Below are 21,822 nucleotides of genomic sequence, written 5' to 3'. Positions count from 1 at the left end.
TGATTAGGGGATGCTCTCCAGGCAAAGATGACTTACCATTGCTTTTCTGGGACTGCTGAAACCCACAAACAACATTTGCAGAATCACCACAGAGAAAAACTTCTCTCCCACCCCAAAATCACTGGGTAGTGCTCTTTCCCACTCCCATGGAGTAGAAACTGGCCTGCTTGTGTGTCAATGCAAAAATAGCAGATAAGCAGAAGCTAACAAGGATATTTTTATGGGGAATATTTGGGGCTGAAAAGGTGTCTCACTGGTGAATTCAAGCCCAGCTGTGAGATAGCCTCCGAAGTGAGAAGCCCACTGGACCCTTCCCAGCCTAGAAGTGCAAGAACATTTGTCCTGGGAGGCTCAAGGTGCAGCCATAAGACACTTAAGAAATGGTGTTGAAAATAGCATTATAGGACATCTGCACCCAAGGGTTATCCAGGCACTTCCCATGGAATATTACAGGGATATATTCTGTGTTCTCCTTTCCTGTTATTCAAGGGGATTTTGACCTCTACTGTCTCCGGGATGCAGGTCCTAGATGGCTCTAAAACAAATAAATCTCTACATTATTTGAGGTTTTGTAATCAGTGAGGAGATGAAAGAGCTGCAGTGAGTACAGGTAAAACAGAAACGACTGTAGGAACATCGTTCCTCAGAAACATCCCACAGGTTATGCAGCAGGACAGATTGATTGATGCTTTTAATATGAGTTCTCAGATATTTGATCAACTCAATGAGGTTTTATGAGTGCTAGCTGACCTGTGGTAACCATGTGCACTTAGTTCTCTGCGAGCACAAAGTGGGATGTATTAGCATAAACGCTTTACTGGGGTTGGCGTGCTTTCCCCCACAGCTGCTGAAGCTAAGAGCTTCAATATGGTCGGTGGCCAGGGCTCAGTTAAAATCTGGGATTTGCTCAGCTGTGGTAATCGTTTTATGGACCAGTCCTGCAAAAAATTAGGGACAGTTATTGGTGGAAAGGAACTTAGCTTGGTGTTGTTGGATTAGGGGCAGCAGTAGAGCCGTGGGGACACACCAGAGCTCTGTTCCATCCGTGGCTCTCTTCCTTCCCATCATACCTGGTCCTGCCCCAGGTGGTGGAGAAAAAAGTGCTGAGATAGATCCTCTCAAAGACTTTCTGAACAAGATGTATATCAAACATAATCCAGCCACTATGAGATGCTTGGTAGAGTATCTACCAAGGGGTCAAGAGGATGGTTAAAGCAAGCTGACAGAACAAATGAGCACCTTCTGAAGTCCAGAGGGGATCTTTTGTATCAGGTGGGCATGAACTGCAGCCAGCGTGGGATGGAGAAGTAAATGCAGTGACTGGATGGGTCCCATTCCCAAAAGGAAACTGATGGAGCTGCCCCACCAAAAGGCACAAATCTCCTACTGTAGCATGGGCTCACAGTATGGGGAATCAGATCTTGCTCTTCTGGAGTAAGCTGGCCCCATGTGCTTGGACATCTGCAGAAGCAATGGCTGAGACATAAAGGAACGTGAGAGAAATGGGCTCGATGGGACTATTATGGGATGTTTGGTAAGTGGGAAATGTCTTCTCTGCTCTCCCCTTAGCAGATCCACCACTGTCCTTCCATGGACCTTCCTTCTCTGTACAGGTACAAGGGAGGAGCTGCATTCACCCCACATGGGAACCATGGTGAGACATGCTAAGCATCATTAACACTGCAAGGATTTTAGGACCATAGTCCCAAAGATGACCCCGGTTGTCAGTGGAGACATATCAATGCAGATCTCAGCTCTGCATCAGCAGAGCTTCCTGAAGATTGTATCATCTAATAGTCCAACACCTCATAGTCCTACATACCTTTACTCCCTTAACAACCAGCCAGGGCTGAGTTATAGTTTTTATACCTGTTTTGAACCTAGGATGGATGAAGACGACTCTCACAGAGTCCAGATGTTACCATGAAGAGGGACCAGGAGGGCACTGGGCTCTTCTTGCCATGTTTCTGCTAGTGGGTGTGTGGCCAAATGATGGGTTGGTACGGCTTGCTGGGACAAATCTGAAGACTTTTTGTGTGTGTGTTTTTTTTTTTTTTTTTATGTAATCAGGAGGAAGGTCAGGACAACCTCAGTCACTATGTGACTTAAAGAATATTTGGAAATACATGCCAGAAGAGTGGTTGTTCATGTGGCCAAGCCCACCCAGGACATCCAGCGTGGAAGAGGAGCTTGAGCCTCACTTTTGGGTGAGCAACCCATAACCTGTGGCTCTTCCTTGGCCCTGTGTGACCTAAATTACATGCTTCTGCCAATCCTTTGGGCATCTCTGGGCCATTCCTTTATCTCCAACCCCCTCTGAAATCAGGGGGCAGCTTGACCTCTCCAAAACCTGGCAGGGGTGCAATCACCCTGCGCTCCCCGCTCCGACCTGCCGAGCTCCCATCAAAAGGAGCTCTGGGAGGAAGGAGCCGTCTGTTTCCTTTAACCTACAATAAAGTGAGGCAGTTCAAAGAGAAGGAAAAGGAGGTTAACGATCTCTTTGAAATGTAGGTTCAAATTCCCAGCACGGCCCTGAGTCAATTACTAGCAAGCGCCCGTGACACACATCCACTGCTAACGAGGAAGCAGAGGGGGGCATGCGGTGCTGAGAGCTGGGCAGGTATCAGCAGTGCTAAAAGGACATCACCACGCTGGTGGGAAAGGATCCAGGGGAGACTTGCTTGGTTTTTGGAAGCTGAATCATTTTTCCTGGGATGCACCCCAAGAAGAGGGGATGGAGCACGTCCCCCTGCCCAAACCCATTGCCTTCCCCTTGCAGCTGGTTGGGGATTTTTGCAGGACAGCACTTTCATGGAAGCATCCAGACCAATTTTATTTTAATGTTGTTTGTAAGAGGCAGTGCACGGGTGGGAATGGGGCAGGAGGGGCAGTTTATTCAGATGTTTAGGGTGTGTGCATGCAGGCATGCAAACACTGGGAGAAAAAAAAAATATTAAGGGTCGGTGCTCCCACTCCCAGCTTATTACAGCAGAGGATTTATCTCCTGGGCCAGTTTCAGCTCAAATTTTTTACCTTTTATTCAGGCTCCCAATTCCACCAAAACGGGAAGGATGGAGATGTGCAGAGGTGGTGCAACAGGAATACACCCCCATGCCCAATGTGTTGCTGCCTCTAAAAAATGTGTTAGGCAGAGAGTTTCATTGCCCCAAAGCTGTCCCAAGGCATCCCCAAGGACTGTCCCCAGCCCCACAACATTATTTTCTGGTATGGCAAGAGTCACATCAACAATTTCCAGTCTGGCCGAGCCAGGGCGTGTGGAACAGACCTGCTGGAAAGAAAACCTCCTGCAAAATGGAAAATAATACAGCGGGGCAGCTATTTTTAAAAAAGGGACGGCACCTACTGCCGCTGTGCAGCCAGCCACATAATCAGGCAGCGAGGGACTTCTGTGGGCTGACAGCCAGGAGAAAGAGCTCCTACAGACCAGCGATAAGGACCTTTGGGATATCAGGAGCAATAAAATGAAATAAAAGACGAGCGGGTTGTCCTGTGCTGTCCCTAAACCCTGGACATGAAGGAGGTTGAGGGAAGCAACCCTCAATATCTTTCACAGCAGGCTGGAAAGGAGGGGGAGATGCTGATACCCCTGCAGGAGGCAGAACTGGGAGCAAACACCAGCTCAGCTGCTTCTTCCCCTCCCTACCCCAGCCTATCCTCGCTGCCCAGCCTCCGCTGAGGTTTTCCGGCTTCTAAAAATATGCAGCCTCTAATTAAAGCATCCGTCTTGCTTGCCAGGGCAAAAATATCTGGTCGCAGAGCTGGGGACTACCTGAGCTCGCAGGTGACCAGCCCGGCTGGGTTGTCCTGGCCCTGGTGCTATCTGACACCGGGTTTTGGTCCATCACGCCTCGAATCTGGCTGACAGAAGCTTCAGGAAGCTGGCACGAAGCCCTTTTAGGATTTTCCAAACCCAAAGTCACCCCGTGCCGCCTTCTCCTCCACGGGGACACTCGTGCTGTGTTTCAGCTGTCCTGGAGATGACCTGGAGATCATGGGGGCTCACGCTGTGGGTGGGATCTCGCCTGCCTCCTCCCATGCAGAGGGCTTCAGAAAGGCTATTTGAGTAATAAAAATCACCAGGAAAATGGGAGGGAGCTAAAATTTGGGAGCTGAGGAGTACTGGTAGGGACAAGGTGACACAGTGCTGGGAGCATCATGTGAATGGGGCATCCCCAAGGAATTTGGAGAACCCAGGTTCCCATCACCTGAAGGACACCAAAGGAACATCCGTTAGCCAAGGCTTTTCTCCTACAGGTCCTAAACTTGCTCTTCATGAGCAGGCAAAGCCCTGGTGGGATGCTGCTGCTATTTATTCTTCAGTTGCAACAGCTCTGAATGCTCTTAGCCCCCCACACAATGGTCCCCACCCCTCGGGGAGCAGTGCTGAACGTGTTCCTGTGTGTCTCACCTCCAAAATCTCTGCAGTCTGGTACCAAGCAGCTCTGCATGCCGAGCCAACACTTATCTTTCCACCCCTGGGGACTTGTAAAACAGCTCACGGATACTCCCCACACCACAAAACCACCCTTTCAACCCTGCTTCCCCCAGAGCAGCCCATTTCCCAAATTTGTTAAATCCATGAAGACCTTTCCACCAAGCTTTGGAGCAGATCCTGGAGTGGGAAATTTGCTCTGGATGGACCCATGTCCATAAATTCCTTTGAATCAGCTTGCCTGGACATAGCGAAGCCCTCAAGCCTTTACCCTAGTGCAAACAGAGCCTAATGAGCCAAAAACCATCATTTTGGAGGAGCAACACCCACGATTCTGGTAGGGCTGAGCAAAGGGAGATGCCACTGAGGACTGGGAGCAACGTGCAGCTCTGTACTTTGGACTCAACTGCCCTCCAAGCACTAAGGCAATAAATCCGAGGGATCTGGGTTTATTCTCCTCCAAATCACTTTATTATATTGTGACTAATCACAAAGCCTTACAATGCTGCCGAGATTCTTTTTAAAAAAAAACAAAACGCAAACAACAAAACTAATACAGCGACGGTATTTGCCAGCTTTTGCTAAGACTTGTTTATCTAGCAGCTAGCGTGAGATTACACCAGGAAATCTTGCAGTCTTCAATTGGATTGTCACATTGGGTTTTAAATTTACCACAGTGGTGCAAAGACGGTGATTTTAACAGTATATGATCCCCGTAACATTGCATCTACGTACGGATTTATAAAATTAAACCACTTTTTTTCTTTTTTAATTACATTTTTCTGCCAGCAGAAAATAATTCTCTTAAAAAGGCAAGAGCCACTAAAAACCACCCCCTTCCTCCCAGACTGCCCCCATCTTGCACTGTCCCAGTTGCTATTCCCATGTGGGTCTCCATCCCGTTGCCTTTTTAAGAAAATCTCCGTGTTTCTTGTGAACATGAAGGCTGGTCGAGCCTTTCAAAGGCTCACTGAAGGGTCAAAGCCCCCAGGACTGAAAGAAAGGGTTAAAATCCCACCCTAATGTCCCCAATCAGAACACGAGATGGATGAAAATGTGGGAGAGGGATTTCAGTATCCAAAGTAAGGCGTTGTATCCAGGTTCAGTCCCCTTGGCAGTGGCTGGCTTTTATGGGCTCAGCTGTTTTCCACCACCCCAAGAGCTCTGGGCAATGTGTTTTCCTTCTGCCAAAGCCTTTGGGGGTGTGAGGATGAAGCCCAAGCTCCTCTCAGCACTCCCAAGGAGGGTTGTGGGCTGGGTTTATGCCCCCATCATCTTTGCACAGACCTCCCTAAACCTGTCTTAAACACTTAAAATTCACCCTGATGCAAGGCTGGGTGTAGATCAGCCTGAGCAGGACCCCCTACACAGTTTCCCTTCCCATCCCCGGGTTAGAGAGTGTGGGATTTGGGCTGGACTAAGCAGACACCTCCACAGGAGATGCTCCATCAAGTAGGTTGAAAGCTTCACACCCAGCATTGAGTGCTGCCTTCCCCTGCTCTCTTCTGGCCCGGAGATGTGGAAGAGATGTAGACTTGGAGGAGAAGTGGTGGTGGATGAGATGTGGACATGGGTGAGATGTAGATCTGGGTGAGATGTGGACATGGATGAGATGTGGATGTAGATGAGACATGGACTTGGATGAGATGTGGGATGCCAGGGGCTCCCCTGTGCTTTGCCAGCATCTCAGAGTGAAGGAAAAATAAAGCTTTGAGGACCAGGTTTTTCATCAGGTTTCAGTTGGCAGCCAGGGAGCTGTGGGAGAGAAAAAAAAAGCCACAATGCTAGAATAAAATCAACCCCAAGATCCTTCCCCTAATAGTCAAATTGCTCCAGGGTTGCAGGCATCAGTGTTAATTCTTCCCTCGGCACGTTCTGGAAATTGCCTGACACGAGCCCAGCTGAGTCGCAGATGTTGAGTTCAGATGGGGAACGTCAGCCTAGAAACAGCTTCCTCTGAGGTCCTTGGGGTCTGCGTCTTGGCTCGATAAGGTCACTGAGATGAGAATCCTTGTCAAAATTTCCTCCTGGGCTCATTCGGAAAGGAAGGAGGGAGTTGGTTTTCTTCCAAAGTGAGGCTCCACGATCGCTTTGCAGCTCGGTTAATTTGCTTCGTGGGAGGCTGGTGCCCGGGTGTTGGCAGACCCCTCTCTCCCCACTCCTCTTGCTTTGCTGCACATCATCTCCAGGCAACAAAAGGTTGAAGAGACAGGAGGCTGCCAAGGCTGGACCTAAAGCAATTTGACATGGAAAGGATCTGGATGGCAAAATAGGGAGAAAAGAGTGGGAAAAGTTCTCTACTTCCTCCAGGTTCATTGCACATCTATGCAAACAACATGTAAAAACCAGCACATTAGGAGCACCCTGCCTTCAGGTTTGTCTGGAAATGCTTCTTCAGACTGAAAGTGCAAGGCAGGGAACAGGGTGCTGCTAATGAAGGCAACATCCAGAAGGCACTTCTTGGGGGATAATAATTAAAAAAAGGGGGAGGGTGAAGCGCGGGGTCGTAAGCCAACAGCTACGGAGCTGGGATGTTTTGGTGTGCTCCTGCAGGCGTGTCTGGGGCAGGAAGATTTGCTCCAGAGCAGCTCTTCTGCCCTGGGACACGCAGAGCAGCTCGGTCCCATTCTCCCACAGGGCTGCGTGCTGGCCCTCAGCACCCCGGGGTGCAATCTGGAGCCTGCAGGGGAGGCGGGCCGTGTTTGGCGAATGTATAAAATCCACGAACAATCAAGTCTTGGCATGTACAAATATATAAATTATCAACAGTTTTACAAAAGGCACACTGCAAGCCATCTCAGTCCGACACCTGTACAAACCCCACGGCCCCCCACCCTCCCACCCCAGCTCCCCCATCCCTTTTTTCTCCTCTTTCATCACAAAACGTAAGGCGCTGCTGCTACGGCCCCGTGGCTGTCGTGGCAGCTGAGGACCTCTTTTTTGGTCACCCCAATTTGTCGGTGGTACTGTCCTTCTTTGATGGTCTTAAGACACTGTACGTTCTTCCCCAGGGTGATGCTTTTGATGGAGGGCAGGTATTTCAGCACAGTCTTTGGCAAGGATGCCGTGCCTGTCCCAGAGAGGTTGAGCTCCTGTAGGGAGTTCAAGCCAAAGACAACGTCGGCAGTCAGTGACCTCAAATCAGGATTGCTGGATAAATCCAGAACTTGGAGGGCTGGCAATTCCTTGAAACCATACGGAGATAACTCTCTGAAGCCACGCAGGCCACTGAGGGATAAATGAATCAAATCTGTCAGCCCCACGAAGTCTCCTTTCTCAATCTTGACTAGAGGATTCCCATCGAGATTTAAGTATCGGAGGGGAATGCCCTGGAGGTTGGGCACAGACGTTAGCCTGTTTCCAGACAGATTTAAGTTCTGGATGTTGGGGATGCTCTTCTCGCGGTGCCTGGTAATTGTGCTGAGCATGTTATTGGATAGATCCACATTCAGGGGTTTTCCTTGACCTTTGGAGGCAAAAACGTCCATAGCTATATCCAAAAGCTTGTTATTGCTCAAATCTATGTCACCCAGAGGAGAACTGGAGAAACAGTCCTCTGGAAGGACTTCCAGAGAGTTGTGACTCAGATCCAAAGACTCCAGGTAGCGAAGCCTGGAGAAGGTTGTGGAGGAAATCTTGGCGATTTTATTGTAGCTGAGGTCAAGGCTCACCAGGGTGGTGTATCCGGGGCCAGTGAGCATCGATTCATTGATTGTTTCCAGTTTGTTTGAAGACAGATCCAAGTAGGAAGTATCCAGAGGGATTGGGACGGGAACGATGTGCGAGCCTATGCCGCTGCAATCCACTTTGGTCAGGCTAAAGCTGTCGAAGAGACCAAAGCTTTCCACTTCACACTGGCAGCCGGGGAAGCAGGTTTTGGTGGTACCAAAACAGGGAAGGAGAAGCAGCAGGTTGAACCAGGCTGTGAACTGCATTGTTGACCTGGAGAACAAGAAAGTAGATTTAATTGCCTTTACTTTACTGAAGGCACATAATGGTTTGAGTTCTGTCTCCACAAAGAGAAAGACTAAGTACACCCTTAAATAGCATGGATGCCCCAAACACCGTGTTTCTCATGTTGTGAACCCCAGTGGGAACCTTAATGGAGGAGGAAAACGGGTCAACAGCCTTTGCAGAAATAACCAAGTTAACATACAATTGGAAATTCGCTGTAAGAGCAATAGGCTGCCTTCAAGCAAAATCTACACAACGTGCACCCTGTCAGCTGTACCCTTCAACATGAGGCTAAATGGCAGCTCTGAGCCTTTTCACAGCCCAGAGGACTTCAGCACCCAGATCTCACCATGTCCCACCCAGAGGTCAGGGCATCCATGGGCGTTTTGGGAGCACCTGGCTTCAAGAGCAACCAGGTTGAGAGAAACCAGGTAGCAGAAATCATTTAGGCTGGGCATTCAATGAGAACTTTAGGCATCCAAAATGCCCATCAAAGCAGGGAAAACCAAAACTGTTCAAATTTCCTATAGGTGATGGAGGGAATGGCATCATCAGAGCATCCTCCAAGAGGAACGCCTCTAGATGGTGGCAGGCAGGACAAAGCCCAGCGCTCCCTCAAAGGCATTGAGTGGGGAGAGCCAATTTGTTTCGTGTAGACTCCCTGGGGAGTGTTCGCTAATTACATTAAGTATTCTCCCTGATTAATGCTGCCAGCAAGCGAGGAGCTCTCTCCACCCCTCTGGTTTTGACCTTCCTCCCTCTGAGACATTTCTGCCCCTCCGTTGCTGAAAAGGGCTGATCTGCAGGTCCCCTGCTTTGCTCCCCTTTTCAGATCACATTCTAACAGCTCAGCCACAGGTAAATGTGACCGCATGGTTTCCAGAGCCAGACAAAAACCCTTCAGTTTTGCCCCCTGGGAGTAAATTGGAGCATGCATGTGAGCCGAGACAGCAGGTCTGTCCTTGCTGGTCCCCATTACAGCCACAGGTGGTGGCTCCTCATGCCTTGCAAATCAGGTCTCTGGGACACTAACTATAAAAAAAAAAAAACACCTCCCACCAAAGCAGACCAGACTCACATGCCAAGCACTATTTGTCAAAAAAAAAATCCCCTTTAAACTCTTGTTCCCATCCCCATCTCAGCCCCCGGTCTCTATCCTCACCTTTCCCACCTCTGTTTAAAAACAATTTATTAATATCCCTGCAGTATCACCTCTCCCACTTGCCCTTCCCCGCAGCCCTTGCACCTCCCCAGGACCATTTCCTAGCAGCTCACACCTCCTTTTACCTCCCCTTGGCAGAAATTTCTCTCCCCTTCCAGCATGGTCATCCTGGCCCCATGCTTCTTCTCAGGAGACCCACCAGGGCTGACTTGCCAACAGGCAAAAGAAGTGCGAAAGGAAAAATGTATTTACAAAAATATCACCCTGATCACTGGTATGACTTGTCTGGGAGCAACTCCCAGCCCTCCTGAAAACAGAATTTGGGACTCGGACCAAAAAGCCTGCAACCAGAGCATTGCTAAAGGCCAACACGCGATCCTCTGGGGTACATAATTCTGCAGAAACAACAAAAAAGCTGTAAGATGAGCCCTAGTCTCATCTCATCTCAATGGTTTCTTGAGAAAACACACGTGTCTGCAGACAGGATGCAGGGGATAGGAGGGGATAGGGCTGCTTTCTGCAGACATGTATCCAGATATCCCTTTCTTAATGACATCAAGGTTGATCCACCCTGTTTCTCTGCATACAGACCACAGCTTGCTCCATTTTGTAGCCACTCCTAAACTAAAAGCTGTTTTTAAATTTTTTTTTTTTTTTAAACACACTGAAATGTTCCATTACCAGGGGAAATGAGAGCAGTGGGGAGCCCATTGGAAAATAATAAAAAAAAAATAAAAAAAATGTTAAACATTTCACCTACAGGGAAGCACCTGCACCAGTGTCACCTCAGTCTCCTGGTGGCTCTTCTTCCACTTCCCTCCCAATGTCTATTCCAACTCAAGGTCTCAACAGGAAAAGTGCCTCCTAAATCCTCCTTTGAAACTCCAGCTCAGTTCCTCCTGGCATCCCATTGGCTTTGGTGGGAGCTGGATCAGACCCCATCAGGTGCTTATGTGGCAGCTATTTCCTTTTCCCTCCTGGCAGCAGCACCCTAAAATCTCCCTTTTGGGCTTTGGGATCGCTTTGCAGATGAGATACGATCTGTTACTACCAGATAAAAAGTCCCTTACGGAGCAGCATGAAACACTCCTCGGCTAACAAGCCACTTGGCCAGTTCTCCTAAAAGATAGGAGAAATTAAGGTGCTGGTCACCTTCCAGTACAACGAAGAGACTCTTGTATTGCCAGATAATCAAGGAAGAGCTTAGTCAGGTATGGGCATGCTTTATTGCTGCATGGAGCAATCGATACAGCTCTTTGAAACGGGGCAGGAAACATGCCACAGGCATTTACAGTTCATCTGCGTACAGTGTGTATTTGAAACCGCATCAAATTGCCTTTGGACGGCTGCCTACGAGCTGCTCTGTTGATAGAGGCAGGGAGCCAAGGTATCCCCTCGTGAAAGAGAAATGAGTTGTCCTCCTGCAGCACTGGGGACGTTCACCCGGAGGCAACACCACGGCCCAGAAATCTCCAGCCCCAACGCCTGGGACGGTGACCGAGAAAAAGAAGAAGCCACCAGAAGACGACCACCCCTTGGGTTGGTTTTCCTTGCTTTCCTCGGGGAGCTTTTCACTTCTGATTTTAAAAACAGATCACAGAGGAAACCCGGGTCTGGGGTGCAGGAGGGGAAAGCCCTGCCGTGGTGGTGTTGCAAAGTCCCACTTCCCACTGCACTCATTTTTCCCCCTCTGCTATCCCCTAAACCCTTTTTTTTTCACTGCTCCAGTGATCCACAGCTGAGACTTTGCCACCTTGTGGAACCAGAGAATCATTTAGGATGGAATAGACCCTTAAGATCATCAAGTCCACCTATCACCCAACACTACCAAGTCCATGTCCCTAAGCACCCCATCCACGTCTCTTAGATACCTCCAGGGATGGTGACCCCACCACGGCCCTGGGCTGCCCATTCCAATCCCTAACAACCTTTTCCATAGAGAAATTCTTCCTGATATCCAATTTAAACCTCCCAAAGAAACCTGCTTCCCACCCGGGAGGGATCTGCAGTCACATCCCACCCTGAATAGAAGCCTACACCTCAGGGACTCATCCTCTCATTGGGGGTGAGGAGATGCAGGTGATCTTTGAGTAGACACCCCAGGTTGTCTGTATGATAGGGTGAAGAGAAAGAAATCACTCCAGAATGGGGTGAAACCCACCAAAGACGAGACCCATGCTCACCCATCCAACAAAAACTAACGTTTTTTTTTCCCCATTGGGTGTTAGCTGTCCAGCAAATTTTCCTGCCCAGCTGCAGGATTACAGGAATGGGGAGAAGAGGTGGTCCCCAAGCAAAGCAGATCTGTGTCTAAGGCACAGATGTGGGTAGAGTTTCCATTTTTTTTTGGTGAATTTGCAGCTTAAACTAGAGCATTCTGGCTTAAGAGCAAATATAGCAGCCTTTAAGGGCAAGAGGCAAAGTGGAAGGGCAGGAGTCCCGCTCCTGCAAATAAAGCGACTGCTTTAGCAGAGGGTGGAGGAGTTGCGCAAGCATCAATATTTCATCAAGGCAAAAGTTTTGGGGATTCTCTTTGGCCTCCTGCGTCAGCCAAGAGAACAAAAGGCAAAATCTTCATAGGAAGGCCCACGAGGCCCACTTGGCTGCCTCTAGCAGGGGGGGCAGGGCAAAGGGAACGCTATTGGAAAATGTAGTGAGCTGCATGGGATATGATAGAAGCCATAAATCCTCCAGGCTGCTGAAGAAAAGGAGGGAAAAAAAATAAAAAAAGAGAGAAAAAGTTGGCTCTTTCTCTATAAATACTTGGGAGGCTCCAAGACACAGCTGGGACAGCAGCTCCACAGTGGCAGGATGCTCTTGAGCCGCTTCTTAAACAACAGAACTCCTTCGGAGAGTTTTTTTTTTTTTTAATGTTTTCCTTAATTATTGTGTCAAACAAGATCAGGTGGGGCGCAGCACCAGTGCCAGCTGCAGTTCTCCGGTTTGGGCTCCAGCGGGCCGAGCCCGAGTGACGCTGCAGCCGCAATCACAGCCAGGTCTCTGGATCCCAAACAGCAGCGTGAGCACACAACAAAACTGGCTCCAACCAGCCTACGAGAGCATTAATCCCCTGTCTCACATCACACACTCCTCCCGTGATAAAGAAACTGCTGCTGACAACTTTTCTCTCTTTTTTTTTTTTTCCATGAACCCATCAAAAGTAAAGGTCATCCAGGTTTTTGCTCTTCCCTGAAGCAGTCCCCATGTGCAAAGAGCTGCGTGTGCCCCCTCTGCAAAGGTCATTAAACCAATCCGTGCTTCTTTATGGGGGAGTTTTGGTGTAGATGGGACCTGTAGATGTAAAATTTCTGGTTTTAGCTGTTTTGGGGTCCTGGTTTTACACTTGTGTCTTCTTACGCTTAGGAAGAGAGTTAGTGAGATCCAACATATCTGTTTGTGAGGTTTGATCCTGCATTTATTTTGATGGGTTTGGGGAGTTCATGGAGTTACCGTAGGTGCTGGTGACAGCAGGATGGGGGATTGTCTCTTGGCACTTCTAAATTCAGCCTGATTTATCAGTCCCCTCTATCAGGAGCCTTTGCTTGAACTGCTTTTGGGCGATACGTTATCAGAGATGGTTTTACCAGCGTGAAGTGCTACTCAGCCCCTGGGACAGCAGAATTAGCCCTTGTGGCCCTGGGTAAAGAGGCACCGAGGGCATGAAGAGGAGCTGAAATCATCCCATGGACGTTTTTTGCTCACTTGGGAAAATAGGGATTAAATACAGGGCAGGAGAAGGGGGAAAAAAATACAAATTCCTTTCCACTTTAATGATTGCTGATATTGGATGTAAGGCCACCTCGTTTGTATCCAGTCAACAGCCCCACTGCCAAGGGGGAGTCGTTAGCAAGTAATTAACCCAGTGGGGTTGGGAATCCAGGCTATGAGACAATTTTAGGCAACAGGCCTATATTTTGGGGATGGAAATAACCGCATTGTCAAGTCTATCGTTGCAAGACTTGGATCTCGCCAAAAAGCAGGGAATTTGGGGTGAGAAGAGCCAGAAGGGCCAAGGAAGGGAAAACCAAGACCCCACTCTTTGTTTTCCCCCAGAGCTTCCTAATTTCCATCTGTTTTTGTCACCTCCAAGCATGGAGCAGCAACTGAGCCAAAGAACAATTTACCCACATCCCAGAACTGTTCTCCATCCTTTAGGGTGATTTTTATGGGCATCACAGGCGATGGGATGGGTAAGATGAGCAAGAACACAGCCAGACAAACCTTTAAGCATCAGAAGCGCTTTGCAAGCCCAAAGATAAATCAAGCAGCCCCTCAGCCCACCAGAAGAAGACACATGGGGACGGTCAGGAGGGAGCCAAGCACCTCCAAACCCCACAGCAGCATCGCACCATGGGTTTGGTGTCTCTGGTTTCAGCAACACCTCTTGCTCAGCTCAAACACCCTCTCTTTTTTTTAAAGTCAGACGCATCCCCTTTCTTCACAAAAGAAATTGAGAGCCCTGTTAAAATAATCTTTTCTCTGACTGTTTATGTCATGAATCCCAGCTGCTCTGCAAGAGGCCAGGGGTGATTTATCATCCCAGGGCTTGAACCACTCACAGTTTATTCCACTTCGGCAACCCCAGGAGGAAACCGAGGTGCGGTGCGGGGTATTTTTGGCTCCGACAAGGGGAAACCTGCACGGGCAGGTTCGCCAGCCCACGGGGCGCCTTCCAGCTGATTTTACATCCATCCCCTGCTGAAATAGGGCCGGGAGCAACATGCCTCCAAAATATGCATCATGGGAGCTCCTGGGGATTTCACGCCAGGCTCTAAGAGGTCGCTGCAAACTCCAGCACATTTGCAATGAATTCCCAAAACTGCCCCCAAATCCACCTTCCCTCTCAGCCATAACCTCTCTCGGGTTATAATGGCTCCTCTTGGTGGGGAAAAAAAGTCTCCCGTGGCTTTTTGAAATTAATTTTGCTCAGGTGAGCTTTGCTTGTGCCCGGAGGAGGCGTTTCTGAAGCTACACACACAAGAGCATCATGGGCTCTCCTTTGCCTCCTGACCACACCAGCCCCAGGACGGTTCAGCTTTTGGAGCATCTCCACTTTGGCACAGGCTGGTCCGTGGAAACTGGGAGCAGCACCACCAGCAGGCTGCTTCCCAGCAGCTCAGAGTGCGTGGGCTCAAATGGGGTACCCCAAAAAATGCAGGATTTCAGGGTTTTCAGGGAACATCCTTTCCCCTCCTGTCCTGCCATTCCTGGTGTCAGGACATCAGAGCAAATAAACCAACTAGCTGATGTGAATTTTTCAAGCACAAAATACTTTTTTTTTTTTTTTTTTTGGCATTTCATGCTTTAATTAATGCTCTTATTTTTTAGGCTAGCCAATTATTGAAAGCTAAAAGGATCCTAGGAAGTTGCTCCTCCAGCCTCAGCCCTTTACGATGCTCTCCCACACCTGACTCCCAGCCTCAGCCAGTCCCGCTACCAGCTCCTGCTGTGTCCATGCTCCTTCATAACACTCCAGCTCCTGGAGACATGATATAATCCGAGAGGAATGCGCTCTGGGATGCTCCCCATGCACCAGACCAGGGAGAAATGTTAAGAGGTACAGCATGGGGAGAGAAAGCCTCCTACACTCCTTGGTTTTAACTGTTCCCGGAGCTGCTTGGCCACGTTGTGCACCTGGAGCAGGTAGCTCACCCTTATCCTCCTGCATCTCCAAGGGCTTTCTCCTTCAAGCTGCAAGAGCTTTCCTCCAACAGGTCGCTGGCCAAAATCAAGGGAAAAGCCCAGAGAAAAGAAATCCCCTGAGGGCAGAGCCTCCAGCCTCAAGGGGAGGGATTTAAGAGGACCCCTTGCAGATTTATCTCCCCAAAAGGCAGCAGCTCCCAACCTCCCATCTCCTCACCACCCTCCCAGGGCTGCTGGCTTCAATAAGGGAGAGCAAATCAGGGAGCCAACGTTAGGCTGGATGCCCTTTGGTGCTGCCTTGGCCAGCCTGGGATTTCTTTATGGGCTTTTTTTTTTTAATTATTATTATTATTACTTTTTATTTTTCCCCGTGCAATGAGCTCCAGGCCCCTTCGCCGCCCGTGGCTGTCAGCATGCAGCTGCAGACCCTCCACGGAGGAGATAATAAATACAATCCTGGCCGTTATTGTTGCAAACAGCACAGCTGGAGGGAGGCTCCTGTCTCCTTCCTCTCCTGGCATCCTCCCCTGCCCCCAAATAATTCTTACAACGTGACCGCTGCGCACAATGGGCCGCTCGGCGTGGTGGCCGCCCTGCAGAGCATCTCTGAGGGATTTGGGAGCTGCCCCCACCCCGGCGAAGGATGTGAGATATTTGCTATGCCCAGCAGGTCTCCTGCAAGATTTGGAAAGGGTTTTGGGGAGGGGAAGGGGGTCTGGGTAAGGCTGACAAAGGCTTCACCAGCAGGGCATCATCCCCACCGTGGTTCCTACACCAGATGCTGCTCGACTGCCCCTGTAACATGGTGTTGTGGTGTCTCCTTAGCTCTTTTCCTCCTCTCTACAGCCTGCCCCTCCAGGAGGCTCTGCCCCATGCCCTGTCTCCACTGTCCCCATCCTTGTCCCATTCCTCAGTGACCCCTGTGCCACGCCACGATGACCCACGTCACCCAGGACACACAAAACCACCCAGAATTTACCATTTAACCCTGCCTTAAGCCAAATCCTAACCTGATTTGACCCGATTTTGCTGAGCAATGCTTCCACCCAGAGCACGAACCCAACCACGTTCAAAGCCACCCCGTGATCCTGTGATCCCATGAGCTGGAGATGTCCTACAAAGAACCTGCTCCAGGGTAGAGGCACCACACCTTGGTGGTCACTGAGCCTTTGCACCCGTACTAAAGGGCTTTGGAGGAATTGCCTCCTCTGTCCCAGTGTGGGAAACCTCCCTGTGTCCCTGTTTAGGGGAGGTTTTGGGAAGAAAGAGGGGATTTGGGGGCTGGGGTTGCATCCTGCCCCAGCTGGAGAGCTTTGGATGTGGTGGGGGTGTGCAATCACAGCTGCCTGACCCGTGTGCCACAGCAGGGCTCTGCTTTTAAGTCTGATTTTTTTCTCGATGATCTCGTGTTCAAAGTCAAATTAGAAAGTCTTATTTCTTTCCCCTGCAGGTCACCTTTGAGAAAAAAAAAAAAAAAAGAAAAAAAAAAGGAAAAAAAAAAAAAACTTAAAGGATCTACAGCTATTCCTGATGGAGAGGAATCAGAGCCCTTCATCCCCAAGTCACCTGCTGGCTCCTGTCTATAGGAGGTCCCCCGCTTTTCTCCCATGAGTGGGGACCCCTCTTCCTCCAGGAGGACTTTCCCTCACCCCTAAAAACCAGCTCTGCTCCCCTCTCCCACCCATCACAACCCAGGAATCAAACGGGAAGGCGACAAGTCAGCATCACAGATAGCTAAAAAGAAGCTGGCGAGGGGAAAAGGGGAAGGAAAAGAAACCCCACAGATGCCAGAGCTCAGCTCTTACACAGAGCACATGGCCCTCTGCTTGGCTGCAGAGGAGATAAAGTGCTTTTTTTTTTTTTTCTTGCTTTTTTTTTTTTTCCAGTTTGCCACTGCTCCAACAGGCTGTTGGGAGCCTGGTTAATGCTAGGCAGGAATGTCCCGCGCTCGGCAGCCAGGTTGAGTTAATCTCTTGCAGCCTTTCCCGAGCAGGGGGAGGCCAGGGTGATTCCCAGAGCAGGCATTTTCCTCCCCCCCCCCCCCCCCCTCCTTGCTGCACAGCTTCCAGGAAATTAAAAAAAATAAAAAATTAGTAATAAATTGCAGCAGGAATGAGAAATCTCAAGGCTTCCCCTGTAATGAATGGCGCTGAGCCGTGCCTGCTCATCCGTTCGCCGCCACGGGTCCAGGTGCCAAGTTTTGATACAAGAAAGGGCTTGCTCGAGCCAGCCTTTATCTCTTCCCGGCCCCCAACATCTCCACGTTTGTTCGTTTCGGAAGTTTCTTTTGATACCCTGCCAGGCTGCCAGCACCGCTGTGGCTGCTGTGCACCCGCTCCCCGGGGGCGCCGGGGGTCAGGAGGGCTGCGGACAAGGATGCCTTGTCTTAAATCCCCCCCTCCAGCCTCTGCTTGTCCCCACCAGCCGGGCAGGGAGGAGGGAGAAGAGAGGGAAAGAAGAAAAAAAAGCACTTAGGGATGGAGGGAAAAGTGTAAACCTCCGAAGCCGGGGCCTCACCTCCTTTTCCCAGCTCTGTCTTGCGCCAGGGTGGCACCCGCTGCTGCTGGCTGCAGGGCTGGGAGAGCACGGGATGCTCCTTCCTCTATTAGGAAAAAAAATAAAGACAAAAGCTTTTACATTTTTGCTTTGTTTTACAGCTCTTCTCTTCCCTTCCTCCCATGCTTTTTTTTTTTTTCCTTCTTTCCTTGGAGCCAAGCTGGAAAAAGAGGGGTGCTGCAGACCCCTCACAGCCTTTCCCTCTCCAGAAAATGAAGGTCCCCTGGGGGTGTCAGTCACATCCTCATCCCTCCCAGGCATTTTTCCATCGCGTCCTGCTGCCTCTTGGAGCAAAACCCCTGATTCCTTCCCAGCGGGGTGTCTCCCACAGCACCCAACCTGCCCCGAGCTGCTCACCCCGTGCACCGGCTGCCTCTGGGACCGGAGACTGGTGGTGTCTGAGCTCGGAGCCCCGTTTATAAACCACGTGTGAGCAAGCACCTCCTGTGTCCCGTGGCCTCTCCAGGGCTGGGGCTGGCTCCCAGGGGATATAAAGACACCAGAGGCCGGTGTGCAGGCGGCGTAGTGGTGGCCACGACCCACTTTGCCTTCATTTTCGCTTCCTGGAGCAGCCACCCGAGTTTAACTCTGCAAATCCTCCTGGGAACATACCAGGCTCCCTCCAGTCCTCTCAGCCTCTCCTTATTCCCAGGAAAACCACTGAGGCGTTGCTCTAAATCTGCCTTTCCACCACTCTACCGCCGCAATAACGCCCCACGCGCCTCCAGCCGGGCTCCGGAGCGGGGCTCAATGCAAGATTTCAGCCACGGGCACCGGCTGCTTTCCGCAGAGCAATGGCACAGTGTCCGCGGGAGACAAGTTTCCCACTGTAACTCCAGTGAATGCGCTTATTCAGGCTCACGGCAGCTGATTTAGCACGGCAGGCACCCGGGGAAATCTTTCAGCTCCAAGCCGCCGCCACCAACGCTGCTCGGCTCGGCTCTTGCAGGGCTCTCACTGCTCTGGGGCTCACTTCAATTAAATCATTTTGGGGCTTTGCCCCACAAATTAACCACGATGAGGAATGGCTGGAAGGCCACTTCCCAACGCCTTGACTCTTTTCTCCATCCTCCACCCCTCTCTCCATCCTCGCTGCTCCCTGCTCGGGCTCATCCCCGGCGGAGGAGCGAAGTTTCCTTTTGTCTGGAGAGGGCCGACACGTGTTGTGGGTGACTGCCCTAATAAATCTGCCGGGCTCCGGGGCTTTTAACGCCTCCGGCATTAATAAGAAGTTTCCATGGAGCTGCTTAAAAGTTTACAGGGTGTGTGTGTGTGCGCGCGTTAGCCGGGGAACCCCGTGCTTTCTGACCTCCTGCTTCAAAAGTCACAACCGGCAGCTTTTTTTTTTTTTTTTCCCTTTTTTCCCAAGAAGAGAACCCGACAAACAAATAAATCCTGGGTTGCTTCCTCTCCCTTCCCCCCCTCTTTCCCAAACACACCTTCCCCTCCAGCTTAATCCACTTAGAGGCAGGGGAAATTCCCGGGCGGGGAGCTTTGCCTTGCCCTTATCTGAGCCCCCCTGCGCCTCCTCGCCCCATCCCAAATCCCCCCCCATTTTTTAAGCTTTGCCTAAGCTTCCCCCCCCCGATTTTTCTCCCCTTACCTTTTAGGGTGAGCAGCGAGCCCCTACGAGCTGCTACAGCACGAGAACCCGAAGGGGGAAAAAAAAAAAAAATAAAAAAAAGAAAAAAAAAGAAAAAACACCAAAAAAAAAAAAGAAAAACCCCAAAGGCTCCCCGCTGGAGAGGGGAGGGAGGAAGGCAGACAGGGAGCCCTGTGTGAAATCAAAGCCCTGAAGCTGGGCACGGGAGGCGGTGCGGAGCCTCCAGCTGCTGCTCGGATTACTTTGCAGCCGTGGCAAGCCCGATTGCTCCGCAGCCACCATTGCACGGGGAAGGAGAAGGGGGAAAAACTAATACAAAATTAAAAAAAAAAAAAAAAAAACCCAAACCCGGCCGGAGCCGCGCGTCCTGCCCCGGCTGCAGCTTGCGGGGAGGGAACGGGCAGAGCTCGGAAGGGGGTGGGGGGGTCGGACGAGGCTCCGCACCCCAAATCCCCCCCTTTTGGGATGCCAGGGGTGGGGGGAAAGTGGTTTTCCTCCCCACCGGAGCTCCGTGCTTCCCCTCTCCAGACACCCCATCTCTGCATTTTTGGAGAGGCTGAGGTCCCACGCGGGGCAAAAAGTCGTGGCACCCCAAAAGTTTCCTCGCTCGGAGGTGTTGGGGGGGGGCCAGGAGACCCCCCCCCAGCTCGGCTTTGAGCATCCCCGGGGAGACTCAGCACCCTCCCGACCCCCCCATACAGCCAGCTCCCCATTCCCCAGAATGGGGAATTGGGGATGGGGAGGGGGCTGCTGCTTTGTCGGCTGCCTGTAAGCGTGGGGAGGGGATTGGGGGGGGTCGTGGGGTTTGGGGGGGGACACTCACCGGGGCCGGGGTCGGTTCCCACCCCGGGGCTGCTTCCCACGGCCACGCAGCGCCGGTTCCCACGGCGGGGAGCGGGCGCCGCCGGCAGCCGGCAAGAGCAAAGCCTGGGGGCCGGGTGTCCCCTTCCTCCCTCCTCCTTCTCCTCCTCCTCCTCCTTCTCCTCCCTCCTCCTTCTTCTTCTCCTCCTCCTCCAAGGCGTGCAGCTGGCCGGGCAGGCGGGCTGCCCCCTTCCCCGCAGGAGGAGGGAGGAGGGAGCTCAACAGATGGCTGCACACAAGGGAACATCTGGGAGGAGGAGGAGGAGGAGGAAGGAGGCAGGAGGCAGGACTTGTGCTCGGCTGGGCGACTGGCAGACCCCACTTCTCTCTTTTCTTTTTTTTTTTTTTTTTTTTTTTTTTCTCTTAAAAAAAAGGGGAGGTCTCCAGCCGGCATCTGCTGCCCTGCATCCCCCTCCCCGGGTACAACCCTTTGTAACCCCGTTGCTTTTGTGGGCTCGGTCCAGAATTATCCTCAGCCCTATTTCCAGTCCTTCGTGTATTATAGCAGTGGGTCCTGTTCCCAAACACCTCCTGCGCACAGTTTTCCAGGGGCAGGTTCAGATCCTGGCACCCCGAGGTGCTGAGCAGGACAAGGCAGCACCGAGGGCTGAGCACCCAGACCAGCCCCCAGCTGCTGCAGGGGCTAAGAAATCCTATGATGCATCCCCTGACATGGGATAGAGCCCAAAAAATCAGGCAAAACCCCATGGTCTGGGGAGCAGAGAGCCAGGACCAGTTTGCTGTAGGATGGGCAGTCTATGGGGATTCTCCGAGGAGGCTGGAAAAGAGCAGCCCCGTGCCTGAGGTTCTTGACTCTTGGGTTTACGGCCCGATGGTGCTGTAGTCCCAAAGCTGGGGCAGGTCCCGAGCTGTGTGCTTGCTGGTTTCTTCAAGAATTTTTGCTGGGAAGGCGCGGTCAGCTTCTTTGGTGCTTTGAAATGCCCCGTGCCAATGACCAAAGTTTGCTCAGTTTGAGTTGAGGTTTGAGTTTGGGAATCACCATCGGTTGGTGAGCGCTCTCCCAAGGGGAGGACAGAGGAAATCTGTGCTCAGGACCCAGCTTCACCCAGCATTTTGGGGGAAAACCTTGGGAAAACCCCTGTCTGGGTGGTGATTTTCCAGCTGAAGCAGGCAGTGGTACCTCCAGCCACGCGCACTCTGCTCTCAGGCTCCATTCCCTGAGGCCTCTGCACTGTTCATTTTTATATCTCTGGGCAGGGGAAGTTGCTGGGCTGAAAGCTTTTGTTTAATTTTTCCATTTTGTTCATTTTTTCCACTCCTCGTGATAGGCCTTTGCCATGCCAGGCTTGGCCTCAGCAAAGCAAGATGCCAGCTCGAGGCTGGGGGAATTGGGAATTCAGATCTGCAGCTGAGACAAACTTGAGTACTGCCAGGGCTGGGGATTTGAAACGAAGAAGTGAGAAACAGGATCCTGGCTTAAAACCTCTGAATTTTGCTGAAGAAGGATCTTTAATTTTTGTTTTCTTTATTAGAAGCCTAGAACGAGCATGCTTTGCAATAGCTGCTGGACACGAGAAAATTGAGTGCTCAGAAATGTTGTTGCTCAGATGAAGCAATAATGAACTGAGA

General features: G+C 50.9%; 1 protein-coding gene across 1 annotated transcript; it reads right to left on the bottom strand.

The window, feature by feature from the left end:
• Positions 1 to 7,309: 7,309 nt before the first annotated feature.
• TSKU (tsukushi, small leucine rich proteoglycan) lies at positions 7,310 to 20,344 on the bottom strand. The gene is made up of 3 exons (XM_082784532.1): positions 20,195 to 20,344; positions 17,730 to 17,814; positions 7,310 to 8,395 (listed from the first exon to the last, which is right to left on the bottom strand). The coding sequence occupies exon 3, from the start codon at positions 8,386 to 8,388 to the stop codon at positions 7,330 to 7,332; it is 1,059 nt and encodes a 352-aa protein (XP_082640658.1). The 5' UTR covers positions 8,389 to 8,395; positions 17,730 to 17,814; positions 20,195 to 20,344; the 3' UTR covers positions 7,310 to 7,329.
• Between the last annotated feature and the right edge of the window lie 1,478 nt (positions 20,345 to 21,822).

This window comes from Aythya marila (genome assembly GCF_965140915.1).
Source record: "Aythya marila genome assembly, chromosome: 1".
Taxonomy (NCBI): domain Eukaryota; kingdom Metazoa; phylum Chordata; class Aves; order Anseriformes; family Anatidae; genus Aythya; species Aythya marila.
This window is presented reverse-complemented; position numbering and strand designations above follow the sequence as displayed.